The following is a 19,675-nucleotide window of genomic DNA, read 5'->3' as shown; positions in this document are numbered from 1 at the left end:
AACATGGTGAAACCCCGTCTCTATTTTTAAAAAAATAAAAGAAGTAAAATGAGGGAAAATAGCGCCTAGAGGATTGTTTTGAGGATTAAATAAAACAATTTATGCAAAATCCTCAGAGTGGGGTGCAACGTGTTTCATTATTATTGTTATTATTTTGAGACGGATTCTCATTCTATTGCCCAGGCTGGAGTACAGTGGCACGATCTCTGTTCACTGCAACCTCCACCTCCCAGGTTCAAGCAATTCTCCTGCCTCAGCGTCCCAAGTAGCTGGGAATACAGGCATGATCCACCACGCCCGACTAATTTTGGTATTTTCAGTAGAGATGGGGTTTCACCATGTTGACCAGGCAGGTCTCAAACTCCTCAGCTCAGGTGATTCTCCCGCCTCAGCCTCCTAGAGTGCTGGGATTACAGGCGTGAGCTACTGTGCCCAGCTTTTTATTTTATTTTATTTTATTTTATTTTATTTTCGAGACAGGGTCTCGCTTTGTCACCTAGGCTGGAGTGCAGGGGTGCCATCTCAGCTCACTGCAGCCTCAAATTCCCCGTTCAAGCCATCCTCCTGCCTCAGATCCCCAAGTAGCTGCGACTACAGCTGCAGGCCACCATGCCTGGTTAGCAATGTGTTTCTTTGTTAGTAGTAATGGCTGTTGTAGTAAGAGGAGTTCTTAGTTCAAAGTGGATAGACAGGCAGGATAGGACTAGAGGTAGACAGAGTATGATACTTGTTTCATGGCTGAATACAGTGGCTCACACCTGTAATCCCAGCACTTTGGGAGGCCGAGGTGGGCAGATCACTAGATCAGGAGTTCGTGACCAGCCTGGCCAACATGGTGAAACCCCATCACTACTAAAAATGCAAAAATTAGGTGGGCCTGGTGGCATGCATCTGTAATCCCAGCTACTTGGGAGGCTGAGGCAGGAGAATTGATTGAATCTGGGAGGCAGAGGTTGCAGTGAGCTGAGATTTTGCCATTGTACTCCAACCGGGGTGACAGAGCCAGACTGTGTCTCAAAAACAAAAAAAGCAAAAAACTCCTGGGCTCAAATTCCCTGCCTTGGCCTCCCAAAGCACCAGGATTATAAGCATGAGCCACAGCATACAGCATAGAGATAGGATCCTGACAGGCTCTAAAGCATCATCTCAAAGGTTATTTGCTAACTGCAAAAGACGAAATCCTTTTATGACGTAGCCCTCATACCTTAATCATGTAATGAAATTCTGCATTACCAATGGCGGGACATCCTGACACTGGGTGCCACCTACCATAATGCATTAGGATTAGGAAGTACATTAATAAGAATTAGGACATACCCTGTGGAGTCTCCCAGTTCACTGCATAAGCAGAATCTCCCCAGGCCTTTAGATCCAACCTCCAGTTTATTGGCAATAGAGAGGAACAAATTAAACACAGTCAGACAAATCCAGAATGTGGGACACTCTACAGCACGACTGGGCTATTTTGCCAGAAATTCAATGTCAAGAAAAGATAAAAAATGGTTTGGGGCTGAGTGTGGTGGCTCACGCCTATAATCCCAGCACTTTGGGAGGCCAAGGCAGAGGGATCACCTGAGGTCAAGAGTTTGAGACCAGCCTGGCCAACATGGCGAAACCCCATCTCTACTGAAACTACAAAATAAATCAGCTGGGCATGGTGGCGCATGCCTGTAATCCCAGCTACTCAGGAGGTTGAGGCAGGAGAACCACTTGAACCCGGGAGGCAGAGGTTGCAGTTAGCCAAGATTGTGCCACTGCACTCCAGCCTGGACGACAGAGTGAGACTCTGTCTCACACACACAAGAAAAGGATTCAGGTGGGGGAATATCCCAGAATAAAATATAGTATGTAATTTCTTCATTACAACCAAATTAGCATGTGATCCTTCACTGGATCCTGATTTTGGAGAAAAGGAAGCAACTATAAAGGATATTCTTGAGTCAGCTGAAGAGATTTGAATATAGACTGGATATTAGTTGTTATTGTGGAATTCTTGATTCTATTAGAAGTGAAATAGTATTTTGGGGGCTTGTAGGTGAATGTCCTTATTCCTTTTTTTTTTGAGATGGAGTCTCTCGCACTGTCAGTCTGGTCTCGAACTCCTGAGCTCTGGTGATCTGCCCGCCTTGGACTCCCAAAAAGCTGGGATTACAGGTGTGAGCCACCATGCCTGGCCTAATGTCCTTATTCTTAAGAGATGCTGGCCGCACATGGTGGCTCACACCTGTAATCCCAGCACTTTGAGAGATTGCGGTGGATGGATCACGAGGTCAGGAGTTGGAGACCAGCCTGGCCGACATAGTGAAACCCTGTCTCTACTAAATATACAAAAAATTAGCCGGGCGTGGTGGCAGGCTCCTGTAGTCCCAGCCACTCAGGAGGCTAAGGCAGAAGAATGGCTTGAACCTGGGAGGCAGAGGTTGCAGTGAGATGAGATCGTGCCATTGCACTCCAGCTGGGAGACAGTGTGAGACTCAGTCTCAAAAAAAAATGGCATGCCTGCTGAGCTTTAAGGATAGAATATCAAGATGCTTGCAATTTTCTCTCCAAAGGTTTTGCAAAAGAAACAATATATATACATATGTAGATAAAGGCAACTTAGTACAATGTTATCAACTCTTTACTTTTTTTTTTTTGAGACGGAGTTTCACTCTTGTTACCCAGGCTGGAGTGCAATGGCGCGATCTCGGCTCACTGCCACCTCCGCCTCCTGGGTTCAGGCAATTCTCCTGCTTCAGCCTCCTGAGTAGCTGGGATTACAGGCAAGCACCACCATGCCCAGCTAATTTTTTGTATTTTTAGTAGAGACGGAGTTTCACCATGTTGACCAGGATGGTCTCGATCTCTTGACCTCGTGATCCACCCGCCTCAGCCTCCCAAAGTGCTGGGATTACAGGCGTGAGCCACCGCGCCTGGCTACTTTTTTTTTCTAAGACAAGGTCTTGTTCTGTCACCCAGACTAGAATGCAGTGGCATGAACATGGCTCACTGCAGCCTTGACCTCCTGGGCTCAAGGAATTCTCCTACCTCAGCCTACTGAGGAGCTGGGACCACAGGCACATGTTACCATGCCTGGCTAATTCTTCTTTTTTTTTTTTTGTTTGAGACAGAGACTCACTCTGTTGACCATGCTGGAGTGCAGAGGCGCCATCTCAGCTCACTGCAACCTCTGCCTCCTGGTTCAAGCAATTCTCTGCCTCAGCTTCCTGAGTAGCTGGGATTACAGGCGCCTGCCACCAGGCCTGGCTAATTTTTTGTGTTTTTAGTAGAAACAGGGTTTCCCCATGTTGGCCAGGCTGGTCTCAAACTCCTGACCTCGTGATCCACCTGCCTTAGCCTCCCAAAGTGCTGGGATTACAGGCATGAGCCACCACGCCCGGCCCGCCCCTGGCTAATTCTTAAATTTTTTTGTTGTGATAAGATCTCACTATGTTGCCCAGGTTGATCTTGAACTCCTAGACTCAAGTGATCCTCCTGCCTGGGCCTCCCAAAGTACTGGGGTTACAGTAGTGGCCTGGCCAATAACTATCAATTAAATCTAGATGAGAGAGTATTTCAGATGCTCAGAATACTTCCCCCCACCCCCATCTTTTCTATGTACTTGAACTTTTTATAATAAAATGAAGGTAAGATGCTAATGAGAACTAGGCCCCTGCTAGGCAGATTCACATCTTCTGCCCTCCAGAATCCATTTTTTATGGTTGGCAAAAGTGAGGCCTGGACCTGGAGTCTCCCAGTGGCTCACTCCAGGTCATCCACTGAAGGAAAAGGAAAAGGCCCAGAGCATTAGCTCATGCCTGTTGTTCACTTGAACCTGGGAGGCAGGGGTTGCAGTGAGCCAGGATCAGGCTGCTGCACTCCATCCTGGGAGACAGAGCAAGACTCTGTAAAAAAAAAAAAAAAAAGAAAGAAAGAAAAGAAAAAAAAAAAAAAACTCAGAGGAATCATTGATTCATTGATTAAGTACCTACTATGTGGTGGCCGTTATTGTACATGGTGAGGATATAGCACTGGATAAACCTCACAGAGTCTACCCTCTCATGGATCAGGGTAGGAGGCAGAGAGAGAAAATATATATGAACACAAATACATTCATTGATTTGCAAACATTCATGTCTTGACTCTCTTTTGAGTGCCAGATACTGTTACAGGCACTGAAGAAAGGGTAGTTAAATTATAGAGGAAAATCTCTGGCCAGGCACAATGGCTCACACCTGTAATCCCAACACTTTGGGAGGCTGAGGTGGGTGGATCACAAGGTCAGTAGTTCAAGACCAGCCTGAACAACATGGTGAAACCTTGTCTCTACTAAAACAAACAAACAAAACAAAACAAAAAATTAGCCAGGCGTGGTGGTGGGTGCCTGTAATCCCAGGTACTCTGGAGGCTGAGGCAGAGAATTGCTTGAATTTGGGAGGCGGAGGTTGCAGTGAGCCAAGATCACGCCACTGCACTCCAGCCTGGGCGACAGAGATTCCATCTCAAACAAAACAAAACAAACAACAACAACAACAAAAACAAAAAAGAAAATCTCTTATGGGAGCAGATGAACAATAAACAAATAAATTACCTAGTACCTTAGGAGCAGACAGGTGCAAAGGAAAGGAGAAGAAAAAAAGCAGGCCAGGCGCAGTGGCTCAACACTTTGACAGGGCAAGGCAGGCAGGCAGATCACTTGAGGTGAGGAGTTTGAGACCAGTCTGGCCAACATGGTGAAGCCCCCATCTATACTAAAAATACAAAAATTAGCTGGGCTTGGGACCCTGAGGCAAAATTGCTTGAATACAGGAGATGGGGGTTGCGTGAGCTGAGAGATACCCAGCTTTGGGGAGGGGGATGTGTTATGTCTGAAGAGGTGACAATTCAGCAGAGACCTGATGAAACAAAGGAAGTAGACCAGCCCGTTGGCTCACTCCTGTAATCCCAGAACTTTGGGAGACAGAGGCAGGAGGATCACTTGAGCCCAGGAGTTCAAGACCAGCTTGGGCAACACAGGGAGACTTTGCTTCTACAAATAAAAAATTTTAAGGCCGGCAGCAGCGGCTCAGGCCTGTAATTCCAGCACTTTGGGAGGCTGAGGTGGGCGGATCACCTGGGACCAGCCTGATCAACGTGGAGAAATGCCGTCTCTACTAAAAATACAAAGTTAGCCGGGCGTGGTCGCGCATGCCTGTAATCTCAGCTACTCAGGTGTCTGAGGCAGGAGAATCGCTTGAGCCCGAGAGGCAAAGGTTGCAGTGAGCCGAGATCGCCCCATTGCACTCCAGCCTGGGCAACAAGAGTGAAAATCTGTCTCAAAAAAAAAAATTTAGGGGACTGCCTGGGTGCGGTGGCTCAAGCCTGTAATCCTAGCACTTTGGGAGGCCGAGGAGGGCGGATCGCCTGAGGTCAGGAGTTTGAGGCCACCCTGACCAATATAGTGAAACCCCGTCTCTACTAAGAATACAAAAATTAGCCGGGTGTGGTGGTGGGCGCCTGTAATCCCAGCTACTCCGGAGGCTGAGACAGGAGAATTGCTTGAACCCGGGAGGCGGAGTTTGCAGTGAGCTGAGATCGTGCCACTGTGCTCCAGCCTGGACGACAGAGCGAGACTCCACCTCAAAAAAAGAAGAAAAAAAAAAAATTAGCCGAGGGGTGCCTGTAGTTCCAGCTACTTGGGAGGCTGAAGTAGGAGGATCACTTGACCCTGGAGTTTGAACCTGCAGTGAGCTATTATCGCCCCACTGCACTCCAACCTGGGCGTCAGAGAAAGACTCTGTCTCAAAAAAACAAACGAAAACACAAATGAGAGAGGTAGGAAAACTGGAGGAAGAGCGTTCCAGACGGAGGGGAGAGCCAGTGCAAAGGCCCTGAGGTGCTGCCTGTCAGGAGGCAGGGCCAGGGCAGCTGGACTGGGGGAGGGGCTGCCGGGAAGGAGGTCCAAGAAGTGAGGCTTTGAGTCTGCTCTGTGGACCTTTGTTTTTTACTCCGAATGGGATCAGAAGGCCCTAGAAGATGAATCGATGAGAAAAATAATTTCCCTTTCCTTTCAGTGTCTTGAAGAAAACAAAATAAGACGGGATAATCGCCTGGAATCAGGGTGGTCCTAGAGAGAGATTCCTCGGGGAGCCGACATTGGAGCCCAGACCAGAAAATGGAGAAGGAGCCAGGAATTCAAAGGCTGGGGGAAGGGAGAAGAGAGGCCGGGCCTGGGGAAATGAAACCATCAGCGACGCCACGGGGCCCGGCAGGCCTGGGGAGAAGCCTCCGCCCGCTGGGGCGGTGCGGGGGGAGAGGGGAGGCGCGGCCCGCCCCGTCCGGCCTCTGGGGAGGGAGGAGGCGCCAGGCCGGCTCCAGGCCGGCACCAGGCCGCCGCCACCTCCCCGGTACCCCGGCCGGCCCAGGGCGGAGGGTGGGCAGCGGGGAGGGACCCGGCCTTCCTGCCCCGCCCAGGGCCGGCCGCGGGCCCATCCCCCGCCGCAGAGGAGGGCAGGTTGGGGAACGGGTACTCTGCCCTCGGTGACTCGGTTCCTTCTGCAGGGCCAGACTTTCCACTTCTGCGGCCAGTTCTTTTTAACAAGTGCGGTGTTAGGGAAGGAGCCGAGCCTCTCGGAGCCTCAGTTTTTGCATCTGGAAAGGGGGCGCTCCTCACCGGTCCCATCGCGGTGCTAGGGAACTGCGCAACTCCCCTTCCCTGTTATCTGCAGGGCAAGTAGAGAGCGCAGGGAACGGGGAGGGGCGGGCGCGGCGGCTCACTTTTTTGTTTGTTTGTTTGTTTGTTTTTGTGACGGAGTTTCGCTCTGGAGTGCAATGCCCCGATCTCGGCCCACTGCAGCCTCTGCCTCTCGGGTTCAAGCGATACTCCTGCCTCAGCCTCCGGAGTAGCTGGGATTACAGGTGCCCACAACCATGCCCAACTAATTTTCGTATTTTTCTTTTTTTTTTTTTTTTTGAGACAGAGCCTCACTCCATCACCAGGCGCCAGGCTGGAGTGCAGTGGCGCGACCTCGGCTCACCGCAACCTCCGCCTCCTGGGTTCAGGCAATTCGCCTGCCTCAGCCTCCTGAATAGCTAGGATTACAGGCACGCGCCACCATGCCCAGCTAATTTTTTTTTTTTTTGTATTTTTAGTAGAGACAGGGTTTCACCATGTTGACCAGGATGGTCTCCATCTCTTGACCTCGTGATCCACCCTCGGCCTCCCAAAGTGCTGGGATTACAGGCGTGAGCCACCGCACCAGGCCCTATTTTTATTTTAATTTAAAAAAAAAAAAAAAAAAAAAAGGAGTTTTGCTCTTGTTGCCCAGGCTGGAGTGCAGTGGCGCGATCTCTGCTCTCCGCAACCTCTGCCTCCCGGGTTCAAGCGATTCTCCTGCTTCAGCCTCCGGAATAGCTAAGATTATAGGCATGTGCCACCACGCCCAGCTAATTCTCGTATTTTTAGTAGAGTCGGGTTTTCGCCCTGTTGGCCAGGCTGCAGTCGAACTCCCGACCTCAGGTGATCCGCCCACCTCTGCCTCCCAAAGTGCTGGGATTACAGGCAGGAGCCACCGTGTCCGTCCAGTTTGTGTACTTTGTAGTAGAGATGGGGTTTCACCATGTTGGTCAGGCTGGTCTCAAACTCATGAACTGAAATCCACCCGCCGTGGCTTCCCAAAGTGCTGGGACTACACGGGGAGCCACCTCTCTTGGGGCTTCTTCAGGATTTACCCAAATGTCACCTTATCGCTGAGGCCCTATCTCACCGTCCTATCTAAATAGCAACCCCTACCTCCTTACTCGCCTGCTTCCCCCCTCCCCGCACAGCGTTTATCCCTACCTGGCTGACTTAAACATTTTCACTTCTTTTTTTTTTTGAGACAGAGTTTCACTCTTGCTGCCCAGGCTGGAGTGCAGTCGCTCGATCTCGCCTCACCACAACCTTCACCTCCCAGGTTGAAGCAATTCTCCTGCCTCAGCCTCCCAACTAGCTAGGATTGCAGGCATGTGCCACCATGGCCCACTAATTTTGTATTTTTAGTAGAGACGAGGTTTCTCCATGTTGGTCAGGCCGGTTGCGAACTCCTGACCTCAGGTGATCCACCTGCCTCAGACTCCCAAAGTGCTGGGATTACAGGGGTGAGCCACTGCACCTGGCCTGGCTAATTTTTCTATTTTCAGTAGAGATTGGGTTTCACCATGTTGGCCAGGCTGGTCTTGAACACCTGACCTCAAATAATCCACCCACCTTGACCTCCCAAAGTGTTGGGATTACAGGCATGAGCCCCAGCACCCGGCCTTATTTATTTATTTATTTATTTTTGAGAGAGTCTTGCCCTTGTTTCCCACACTGGAGTGCAATGGTGTGATCTTGGCTCACTGTCACCTCCACTTCCCAGGTTCAAGCCATTCTCCTGCCTCAGCCTCCCAAGTAGCCTGCCATCACACCCAGCTAATTTTTGTATTTTTAGTAAAGATGGGGTTTCACTGTATTGGCCACGCTGGTGTTGAACTCCTGACCTCAGGTTATCCACCTGCCTCAGCCTCCTAAAGTGCTGGGATTACAGGCATGAGCCACCATGCCCGGCCCTTTTTATTTATTTGTTTGTTTTATTTATTTGATTTTTTTGAGTGGAAGTCTCACTCTGTCACCTAGGCTGGAGTGCAGTTTTGCGATCACAGCTCATTGTAACCTCAACTCCTGGGCTCAAGGGATCCTCCCACCCAAGTCTTCTGAATAGCTGGGACTAGTGTGCCCAGCTAATTTTTTTTCCATTGTTTTAGAGTTGTGGTCTTACTATGTTGCCCAAGCTGGTCTTGAATTCTTGGCCTCTGACGATCCTCCTGCCTCAGCCTCCTGAGTTACTGGGATAATAGCCAGGTGCTCCTGTGCCTGGCATTATTTTTCTTGTGTATTTCACTCTTCCCCCATGGCTACACCTCACGAGAGCTGGGATTGCCTATTTTATTCATGTTCCTGCTGAAGAGTGCCAGGCCCACAGCAGACGCTCAGTAAATCTGAGCCATTATTGGAGTCCTTGGCGTACCTCAGGCTCCCTCTGACACTTTGCTCTGTGAGGCAGGTATTACTCCACATCTTCAGTTTGGAGTGTGGTGTATTTGAGGAACAGCAGAGAATGGTGTGGTGTTGTATACGAGTGAGGGTATGTAGGGGAGATGAGTTCAGAGAGATGGGAGGAAATGTTAGCCATTGCTAAGTCTGGAGTTCATTTTTTTTCCTTATTTTTTTGTTTTTGAGACAGGATCTCGCTCTGTCGCACTGATGGAGTGCTGGAGTGCAGTGGTGCTCTCTCTGCTCACTGCAGCCTCTATTTCCTGAGCTCAAGCAATCCTCCCACCTCAGCCTCCTGAGTAGGTGGGACTACAAGGGCATGCTACCAGCCCAGCTAATTTTAATTTTTTGTAGAGATGGGGTCTCCCTATGTTGCCCAAGCTGGTCTTGAACTGGACACAAGCAATCTTCTTGCTTCAGCCTCCCAAAGTGCTGGGATTACAAGCATGAGCCACTGCACCTGGCCGATTTTTTCAACAACAAATAATTTTTGAGAGTGCACTTGTGCCAAGCATAGTTCTAGGCACAGAGCAACACAACTCCCAGAGTTCCCAGGAGTAGGAGGCTACCTAGAGTTGGGAAATACATAACTCGAGATTGGATAGGTGCTACTGAAAGAAAATCAGGGGCTGGGCGCAGTGGCTCACACCTGTAATTCCAGCACTTTGGGAGGCCGAGGCTGGTAGATCACCTGAGGTCAGAAGTTTGAGACCAGCCTGGCCAACATGGTGAAACCACCTCTCTTCTAAAAATACAAAAATTAGCCAGGCATGGTGGTGTGCACCAGTTATCCCAGTTACTCCGAAGGCTGAGGCAGGAGAATTGCTGGAACTGGGAGGTGGAGGCTGCAGTGAGCCGAGATCATGCCACAACATTCCAGTCTGGGTGACAGAGCAAGACTCCATCTAAAAAAAAAAAAAAAGAAAAGAAAATAGAAAATCAAACAGGTTGTGGTGGGGTGGTGACCCACCTGGATGTGTTGAGCTAGGGAAGGCCTCTCTCAGAAGGAGGTATTAGGATTGGTGAAGCTATTGGGGAAAATGTCGACTGGGCAGATTTAACAGTAAGGACAAAAGCCCTGGGGTGAGATGGAGCCGGGGTCAAGGGAGTTGAGTGAAGGAGAGAATGGGAGATGGAACTGAGAAAGCTGTCTAAAGTGAGAGTGAGTCAGTCCTTCTAGGTCTTGGTGGAGTTGGGGTTTTATTCTGTGTGTGACAAGGAGTCACTGGAGGCTGGGTATGGAGGCTCATGCCTGTAATCCCAGCACTTTGGAAGGCTGAGACGGGAGAATCGCTTGATTCCAGGAGTTCAAGACTAGCCTGGTTGACAGAGCCAGACCCTGTCTCAAAAGGAAAAAAAAAAGGCACTGTAGGTTTCAAGGAGGAAGACGTGATTCAATTGCCATCATATTGCAATGCAGACCTGGTGGCTTACCTTTTATTTTATTTTTATTTTTATAGAGATGGGGGTCTCTCCATGTTGGCCAGGCTGGTCTTGAACTCCTGACCTCAGGTGATCCGCCCACCTCGGCCTCCCAAAGTGCTGGGATTACAGGTGAGCCACCACACCTGGCCTTTGTTTTTATTTTTTATAAGCCCACAGCAAACATCATTATCTGGTTGCTTTCTTGTGATCCCCTGGGCCACCTCATTCCTCTCTCTCTGGATTGGCACCCCCATTCAGGTTATCCCTTCACTTTCTGACAATGACCCCTTCAGGTTGAGAAATCTGGCTTTGACCCAGAAACCACAAGCAAAATCCCCATCCTTTCTCTGCCCATGGACTATACCCAGGTGTGGTTCCTCCTTGCAACCCCTCTGGAAAAGTCCCTAATGCTGTGTAAGCTTACTGGCTTCATCTCTTCAAAGCCATTGTAAAAGCATAGCCAGTACAGGTAGGTATCACATTATTGCTTCCTTCACCTCCTTTCTCCTTCTCTGTATCTCAGCAGCCTGGTCCTGCACCTCCCAAATAAAGCATCAGCACAGGCCAGGCACAGTGGCACATGCCTTGTAATCCTAGCACTTTGGGAGGCCAAGGCAAGTGGGTCATTTGAGGTCAGAAGTTTTGAGACCAGCCTGGTCAACATGGTCAAACTGTCTCTACTTAAAAAAAAATTCAGGCCAGGTGCAGTGGCTCACGCCTGTAATTCCAGCACTTTGGGAGGCTAAGACAGGCAGATCACGAGGTCAGGATTTCGAGACCAGTCTGGCCAACATGGTGAAAACCCATCTCTACTAAAATCACAAAAATTAGCCAGGCATGGTGGCACACGCCTGTAATCCCAGCTACTCAGGATGCTGAGGCAGAAGAATCGTTTGAACCCAGGAGGCGGAGGTTGCAGTGAGCTGAGATTGCACCACTGCACTCCAGCCTGGGTGACTGAGACTGTCTCAAAAAAAAAAACAAAAAAAACCTTAGCACCATAACTCTCATCTGGGCTCTGCTTCCTAGCTAACTCTCCTAAAAAGGTCTTTTAGTACATGGGTCTTTGGACATTTCTTGTCCCTCTGGGCCTTACCAGCCCATTCAGTGACACATACTCCATGTAACTCAGTTTCTCCCTCCTGTGCCCACCCACGGGGCTGGTGAGTCTAAGCAGGAACATTTGTAATAGTGAAGGACAAGGCTCTGGCCTAGTTTCAGCCTAGCTCCCTGGTCCTTGCTCTTCCTAACTGTGTGGCCCTGAATTATGGGACTTGGCCTCTCTGAACTTCAGTTTCCTCCTGTATGAAAGGTGGGAATAGTACCTACTTCCATGTAATTATGAGGATTAAAGGACTTAATTCAAATAAAGTGGCTAGAACAGTGCTCTTAACAAGCACTCATTTTTCTTTTTTTTTTTTTTTTTTTTTTTTTTTTTTTTTTTGAGACGGAGTTTCGCTCTTGTTACCCAGGCTGGAGTGCAATGGCGCGATCTCGGCTCACCGCAACCTCCGCCTCCTGGGTTCAGGCAATTCTCCTGCCTCAGCTTCCTGAGTAGCTGGGATTACAGGCACGCGCCACCATGCCCAGCTAATTTTTTTGTATTAGTAGAGACGGGGTTTCACAATGTTGACCAGGATGGTCTCGATCTCTTGACCTCGTGATCCACCCGCCTCGGCCTCCCAAAGTGCTGGGATTACAGGCTTGAGCCACCGCGCCCGGCCAACAAGCACTCATTTTTCTGAGGCTGGAGTGCAGTGTTGCAATCATGGCTTAATGCAGCCTCAACCTCCCAGGCTCAGGTGATCCTCCCAACTCAGCCTCCCCAGTCTACAGGTGTGTGCCACCGTACCAAGATACTTTTTTGTATTTTTTGTAGAGGTGGTGTTCTGCCACATTGCCCAGGCTGGCCTCAAATTCCTGGCCTAAAGCGGATCCTCCCATTTTGGCCACCCAAAGTACTAGGATTACAAGTGGGAACTAGAGCACCCAGCCAACAAGCTGGTCATGTACAATGGTACACCTGCCCCAACTATGCAGGGAAGTGGGGCAGATGTTTAGGAACTTACTAGTTCCCTCCCACTGACCCAGTGAAGTTTAGAAACTTAAGACAACAGCCGGACGCGGTGGCGTGTGTCTGTAGTCCCAGTTATTCGGGAGGCTGAGGCTGGAGGATCTCTTGAGCGCAGGAGTTCTGGGCTGTAGTGCGCTATGCCAATCGGGTGTCCGCACTAAGTTCGGCATCAATGTGGTGAACTCCCGGGAGCGGGGGACCACCAGGTTGCCTAGGGAGGGGTGAACCGGCCCAGGTCGGAAATGGAGCAGGTCAGAAACTTAAGACAACATCACTCCTTCCAAAATACTTTTATTAAAAAAAATTACAAACAATAAAAAAAAAAGCCACCACAAATTCTGCCTCTCTTTTTAAATAACGTGGCATGGAGCAGTTTGGTTTCCACCCTATTGCACGTGGTCCGGCCAGGCTCTGAAATCAGGAGGTTACTGAGACTGGGGTCCTGCCAAGGAAGTGGGGTTCAGCCTGGAGGGAGGAGACCAGCCCCTCCCACCCCTCAAGGTGCAAGAGGCCGGGCCTGGGTTTCTACAGCGTCCTGGCGGCACATCCCTGCCATCCTTCTACAGGCCCAGCTTTCTTTATCTTCCTTGAGGCCCCAGTGGTCACAGGGGAGTGGGAACAAGCGGGAAAGGCGGAAGAAATGTGTAAGTGGAAAATCAGACTCCCAGGAACAGAGTCTCATTAAGGCATTTGGAACAGATAAATTAATTCAAGAAGACCCACCTTCACAGAAGGCTGGGGTAACCAGACACACACACGCATGCAAGACAGTTTGTGGAACCCTGAAATGGGAGGAAAGGAGGCCACAGTCAATGCTTAGAGCCCCCACAAAAACACACCCAGAGTTGCATTCAAGGATCCAGTACCCCTGAAGATGACACAGGAAGGATCCCATGCATCACAGTTTTAGGATCCCAGGATGATTTCCATGATGTGATCCAGTTCATTCCACTCCCAGGAACCTGGGGCACAGAAGAGATTGTGAGGAGGCTCTGGTGGGGCCCGTGCAGGCTCCTTTTCCACCACAGATGTGTCAATGTCCAGAAAGAAGTCGTCCAGGCCAGAGTCTCCCAAGTACCGGGAGCTCAGAGCTTCTAAGAAGACTGGATCAGGCTGGGGCGGCACTTCATCCTGGAGGCTCAAGGGAGCCACTGGATTCTGAGGGGGCTCAGTCTCATCCATGGAGGTCTCCAGCTCCCTGAGGATAGAACCAATGGTGGCCGACAGGGAGAAATCCTCCTCGCCCAGGAAGAGGGGCTCGGGGGGCAGGGCAGGAGCAGGAGCCAGGGGAAGTGCGGCCTGCAGCTGCTGGAGGGTGTTGTGGATGAGGACATGCCTGCGGAGGCTGGGTGCTCGGGGGCCCAGGCTGTGCTGGACTTTGTCTAGGGAGATGCGGAGCAGGGCTTGCTGGTAGCTCCGAAGGCCTGCTGGACTCCACTCCCACCTCTCCTCCTCCTCCTCTTCTAAATCAGAATGTTTCCGCTTCAAGCCTCCCACCATGATGCCCTGTAGAGAGAAGAGGGGCATAGGAGCATGTCAGACACCAGGCACTGTACTGCTGGCTCAAATCCCACTTTCTCAGGCCAGTTGAATTGTTGGTGATTTTTAATCATCTGAATCTCAGTTTAATCATCTAGAAAATGAAGGCTATCTGAATCCTACCAGGTTAAGGAGGTGAGAACATAGAGGATCAAGAAAATAAGGGCTGGGCAGGGTGGCTCACGCCTGTAATCCCAGCACTTTGGAAGGCCAAGGTGGGTGGATCACTTGAGGTCGGGAGTTTGAGACCAGCCTGACCAACATGGAGAAACGCCATCTCTACTAAAAATACAAAATTAGCAGGGCGTGGTGGTGCGTGCCTGTAATCCCAGCTACTCAGGAGGCTGAGGTAGGAGAATCGCTCGAACCCTGGAGCCAGAGGTTGTAGTTAGCCACGATCGCACCATTGTACTCCAGCCTGGGCAACAAGAGCGAAACTCTGTCTCAAAAATAAAGAAAGAAAAGAAAAGAAGATCTGGACTTAAGTACAGCTAGATTTTAATCCTACTTACTTGCCTGTTGTGGCCTCAAACAGTAGTGCATTTACATCCATGAGAATTTCCTCATTTGCAAAGTACGGATCCTAACTCAAATTCCTCTGAGCCTTAAAACTGTTCTTCCGCAATACTCATTTCTTCAAACATGGAGCACGCAAGATAAGTGTGGAGCAAATGAGACCTGGATTAGAAGTAGGGAACCCCAAATTTGAATTCTGTCTTGGAAACCGCTCAGCTGCGTGATTGTAGGAAGTGACCTGAGTGAATTACCTCTTAGGGCCTCAGTTTCCTTATCTGTAAAACAGGGACCTTAAGGCCGGGCGCGGTGGCTCAAGCCTGTAATCCCAGCAGTTTGGGAGGCCGAGGTGGGCGGATCACGAGGTCAAGAGATCGAGACCATCCTGGTCAACATGGTGAAACCCCGTCTCTACTAAAAAAATACAAAAAATTAGCTGGGCATGGTGGCGCATGCCTGTAATCCCAGCTACTCAGGAGGCTGAGGCAGGAGAATTGCCTGAACCCAGGAGGCGGAGGTGGCAGTGAGCCGAGATCGCGCCATTGCACTCCAGCCTGGGTAACAAGAGCGAAACTCCGTCTCAACAAAAAAACAAACAAAAAAAAAAAACGGGGACCTTAAAAAAATACTTCTCACCACCGCTGTCAAGGAGATGAAAAGTATGCATAGGAACCATCACACAGGAACTGCTTAAAGAACAAGACTTGTGTTTGTTTTGTTAGAGACAGGGTCTAACCCGGGGCTGAGTGCAGCTGAGCGATCATAGCTCACGGCAGTCTCCAAGTCCGGAGTTCAAGGGATCCTCTCGCCTCAGTTTCCTGAGTAGCTGGGATTACCACCACACCCGGCCTCGATCAAGAGTTAATTGCCAGTTATTCACCCAACAGATTTACCGAGTGCCTACTATATTCGAACCTCCTGGAGCCCTCTTGGGGCACCTGTATATTGAGATTCTTCTGCCACAGTCAGGATATCTCTGTCTATGCTCTCTTCCTTAACCGCCAAGAGAAGGAAAGGGGCCTGCCTCACTCCCGCTGCTGTGCTTTCTCACCTTCCCCCAAAGCGCGCCCCATAGGAAAACTTGCTAGAACTCAGCTCAGACCAAGCCCCGCCCCTAGGGGATCCACCCAATCAGACCTCGGCGCTGCAAGGCCCCGCCCCTTCACGGGTCCTTAAGAGAATCCAGAAATGCCCCAATTTGGCCCAAGGTCTTCTGGGAAACGGGGACCAACAGCCGCCAGGTACACGAATCGACGTCGAGCACGCACCACAATCCCCAGAGGGCTCCGCTCCTCCAAGGGACGAACCCAGTCCCCCGCCCTCCCTCAGGGCATGCGCACAGGGGCAAGGGCGGGTGGGGGAAGGGCACCCGGACGTCCAGCTGCCGGCGCCCGCCGAGCCCCGCCCTCCGTTGCCTCCCGGGCGGCGAGTCTGAGCTCCACGCCCGGAACACCCCTCCCCCACCCCAGACTCCGGCTCTAAAATCTGCCTTCGCCTGGTACTTCCGTTCCTTCAAAGTCCGGGATTCTCCTCCCAAACTGCCCTAGGGTCCAGAGACCCAAGTCCGAAAAGACCGCTCAAAGACTACAATGCTACGATCTAGTTCGGGAGACTACGTATCCTAATTTTGATACTTCCTCTCACTTCTATTCTCCTGACTTTCAAACGCCCCTGCACTTCACCTCCAAACTCGCTGTCCCGCTCCAAGACCCGAACATAGAAATCTTTCCGGGAACCCCGTTTCCCCCACCAGTGCGTCTTGGAGTCCAAGAATCCTTGACTCTATCTCGCTTCTCCAAATGCTCAGGATCTCATTCCCAAACCTCTCATGCCTTTTCCAAGAACACGATAACGCCCCGAATTCATCCTGTCCCGAAGACCCAAGTGGAATCGAATCTCCAGGTTCCCCATCTCAAAAGTTCTTCCCTTCTGTTCTCTCGCTTCTTCAAACGCCCCACGTCCCAGCTTCAAACTCCCTCCACTTGAAAATACTGCCCCAACCTTGCCTCCCCTCCGGGGTCTCGAACTCAGTCTCGGGTCCCAAGACCCTCCCTATCAACACCCTGAATCTGAGACCCCCACCGCGGGTCTCACCCAGACCCCGCCTCCGCAAATCTCCGGGGCGCTCCTCTCCCTCCTCCAGCCCAAGGTAGATTCCCAAGCCAGGCGATCGCTCTTCACCTCAGCTGCCAGGTTCGCTACGACCACCTTCAGGAACGCCCGCAACGTCGTGACCAGCCAGTGCCGGGACCCACCAGTGACGGGCAGGGGCCTCGCTCACCACGGCGGGGCCTCTCCGTTTGGCCTCGGGCCCACCCATTCCTGCCCCGTCGCCGAGCCGCGATTGGCTGGAGGCCTGCCCGCCGCAGGGCGTCGATTGGCTGGGCGGAGCCACCGGCCCCTGCCCGGAGACGCCGGACCAGCCTACCCCTCCCTAGAGCCCTGAGCCATTTAAAGGAGTGCTACTGGCAGGGGGCGGGGCAGCGCCTCGGGGGTGGAGGGCGGTGGAGCCAGCAGAACAGCTTCCTTCCACTCAGCCTACTGTCCTTGCTCTAAGATCGTCACCATTGCTTCCTGTGGTCCCTTTTTGATACGTCTGGACCCCACCGCGGAGCCAGAGGGGCTGACCTGTCCCTCCCTACCCCGAGGTCCAGGAGGGCGGGGTTTAGAGCAGCTGGAGGAGGCCTTGCCCCGGGGGTTCCGAGGGCGGACGCTGGGGCGCGGGGGATGACGTAGCGAAAGACCAGCCAATAGTGTGGTGCGACCCGCGTTGCCTAGGCGGCCGGAGCCCCGCCCCCTTACTGCCCTTCTCTTGCCTCGCCCCCCCCCACGTTACCCCTCCGCTCCTTCTTAATCCCCAGGTTTTCTCAGCACGTCCTCTGGTGGTCCCTCTTGGGACACCCTCTCTCCCTCTCTTCATCAAGATGACTCCTCCGCTTCTGTTCACGGCTTCCTACCACCCCGAAGACAAACTTCAAACTCCTTCCTTTTGCCACAAAGCCCCTCACGACCTGGCCTGATGCGCTCTCCTGGTTCTCTCCGATCCTGCCCCACTGAGTCACTTTCTTCGTTTTTCTAAAATGGCTTCAAGCTCCCCTTCCCCCATCACGAAAACGGAAGGATTTTGCATGTTTTCTTCCCTGCCTTAACCGGTGTCTACAACAATGCCAGGTACGTAATAAGTTCTCAAACAGGACAACAAAAGGCTTCTAAATCTTTATTATTAATAATACATATATATTTTTTGTCAGGCGTGGTCGCTCACGCCTGTAATCCCAGCACTTTGGGAGGCGGAGGGGGGCGGATCACCTGAGGTCGGGAGTTCGAGACCAGACTGACCAGCAATGTAGAAACTCTGTCTCTACTAAAAATTCAAAAATTAGCTGGACATGGTGGCGCACGCTTGTAATCTTAGCCACTTGGGAGGCTGAGACAGAAGAATCGCTTGAAACTGGGAGGTGGAGGTTGCAATGAGCCGAGATTGCGCCACTATACTCCAGCCTGGGCGACAGAGCGAGACTCCATGTCAAAAAAAAAAAGAAAGAAAGAAAAAAAGAAAAAGAAAAGCCGGGCCCAGTGGCTCATGCCTGTAATCCCAGCACTTTTGGGAGGCTGAGGCGTGTGGATCACCTGAGGTTGGGAGTTCGAGACCAGCCTGACCAACGTGGAGAAACTTCGTCTGTACTAAAAATACAAAATTAACCAGGCGTGATGGTACATGCCTGTAATCCCAGCTACTCGGGAGGCTGAGGCAGAAGTATCACTTGAACCCTGGAGGCAGAGACTGTGGTCAGCTGAGATTGCACCATTGCACTCCAGCCTGGGCAACAAGAGTGAAACTCCATCTCAAAAAAAAAAACAAAAACAAAAAAATACACGTTTACTGTGTTGCCCAGGTTGACTTGAACTCCTGGCCTCAAGCAGTCCTCTCCCCTCAGCCTCCCAAAGTGTTGAAATTACAGGCGTGAGCCACCGTGCCTCGAAGGCCTCTGGATATTTAAACTTGTTTCTCCATCCTGAAAATATACCCTGAGTTCCCAGGTTGCTTCTTATCAGAACTCATCTCAAAGGTTTCCTCCTCTCAGAAGCCCTCCCTGGCAGTCCAGGTTGGGTCAGGATCTGTTTTAGGATCTCATGGCCTCCTGTGCCGCCATCCCAGTCCTGGACTGTCAGTCACTATCTGGACTGAGGAACCTCCCAAGGGCAGGTATCAAGGATATCCCTGTCAACCACCGCTTGGTCTGCAGGAGCACCTAGCACCGGGCTGGACATATAGCAGGTCCCAGTGAAAATTTGCTGAATGCTTAGCAATGTGACAGAAAGAGAAATAAGGCAGAAAGAAAACACTGCTAGTGCCCTACCCCTACCGCGAGTTTCCCTAAGGGGAGAAGGCAGTTTTCTCCAGGCTACCTCTGGGAAGGGAGGTTTAATCTCCTCAGACCAGTTCTTGCTGGTTGGAGTTTGTCAACCAAGTCATTCTGCAGTTTGCAATGTAAGACGAAAGGATTTCTGGGAGGATGAGGGAGAGGGGAATAGGTAGGTGTGTGGTGTGGGTTAGAGGTAGGGAGAGAAAAGCGTCTCAGCTCACCCAGGCCTGGGGAAGGTGTCCCTGGAAACAAAAGAAAGGGACAGTAGATTCCAAAAATAGGACGTAATTAGGAAGGAGCAATTCTTCCCCTCCCTCCTCCCAAACTTGCTCCTCCTGTAGGGTCCCCAACTCAGGAAAGCCCTACTGCATTTGGGTTTTTGTTTTTGAAAGCAGGTCCCACTCTGTCGTGTCTGCTGGAGTGCAGTGGCGTACCTCGGCTCACTGCAGCCTCAGCCTCCCTCCCCAAAGTGCTACTGTAATTCTGTCCCCAGGTTACAGCTCTGAGCTTCTTCCTGATGCCTCCCCTCCATCCCTCAACTGTCCACTCAGACTCCCAGGCATTCCCCCCACCCTCTCTCTCCCCGCCTCCTCATGGCTCAGGCTCCAACTCAAACTCCCTCTGGGCTCTCAGCCTCCATTCCTGTGCCCTTCCCATCTGCCTTCACAGAGTAGCCAAAGGAAGCTTCATAAAACCCACACCCAACTGTCCCCCCAACACCTTTAC

At 51.2% G+C, this 19,675-nt stretch overlaps 2 protein-coding genes across 5 annotated transcripts in view; one reads left to right on the top strand and one right to left on the bottom strand.

Annotated features, from left to right (window-relative positions):
• Positions 1-12,804: 12,804 nt before the first annotated feature.
• SERTAD3 (SERTA domain containing 3) lies at positions 12,805-16,882 on the bottom strand. Of its 4 annotated transcripts, none has more exons than XM_012461417.2 (2): positions 16,764-16,882; positions 12,805-14,036 (listed from the first exon to the last, which is right to left on the bottom strand). In XM_012461417.2, exon 2 carries the CDS (start codon positions 14,028-14,030, stop codon positions 13,437-13,439), a length of 594 nt encoding a protein of 197 aa, XP_012316840.1. In that variant the 5' UTR covers positions 14,031-14,036; positions 16,764-16,882; the 3' UTR covers positions 12,805-13,436. The 4 variants fall into 4 exon arrangements, with proteins under 4 accessions (XP_012316840.1, XP_064236752.1, XP_064236753.1 ...); XM_064380682.1 differs by having other exon boundaries at positions 12,811-14,747; positions 16,764-16,864; XM_064380683.1 differs by lacking the exon at positions 16,764-16,882 and adding an exon at positions 14,837-15,833 and having other exon boundaries at positions 12,811-14,747.
• Positions 16,883-17,432: 550 nt separating this feature from the next.
• SPTBN4 (spectrin beta, non-erythrocytic 4) overlaps positions 17,433-19,675 on the top strand; it is a 121,782-nt gene continuing 119,539 nt past the window's right edge. The window contains exon 1 of the mRNA XM_012461422.3: positions 17,433-17,753. The gene's annotated coding sequence lies outside the window, so the exon portion shown is untranslated. The remainder of the gene's footprint in view (positions 17,754-19,675) is intronic.

This window comes from Aotus nancymaae, unplaced genomic scaffold (assembly GCF_030222135.1).
Source record: "Aotus nancymaae isolate 86718 unplaced genomic scaffold, 86718_ANA_hifiasm-v0.15.2.pri h1tg000028l, whole genome shotgun sequence".
Classification (NCBI taxonomy): Eukaryota; Metazoa; Chordata; class Mammalia; order Primates; family Aotidae; genus Aotus; species Aotus nancymaae.
The sequence above is the reverse complement of the archived record's forward strand: the minus strand, read 5'-3'. Positions and strand labels throughout refer to the sequence as shown.

Bases quoted from the DNA above. Each gene is read 5' to 3' on its own strand.
- SERTAD3 (XM_064380682.1), bottom strand. From the start codon at position 14,057: ATGCCCCTCTTCTCTCTACAGGGCATCATGGTGGGAGGCTTGAAGCGG.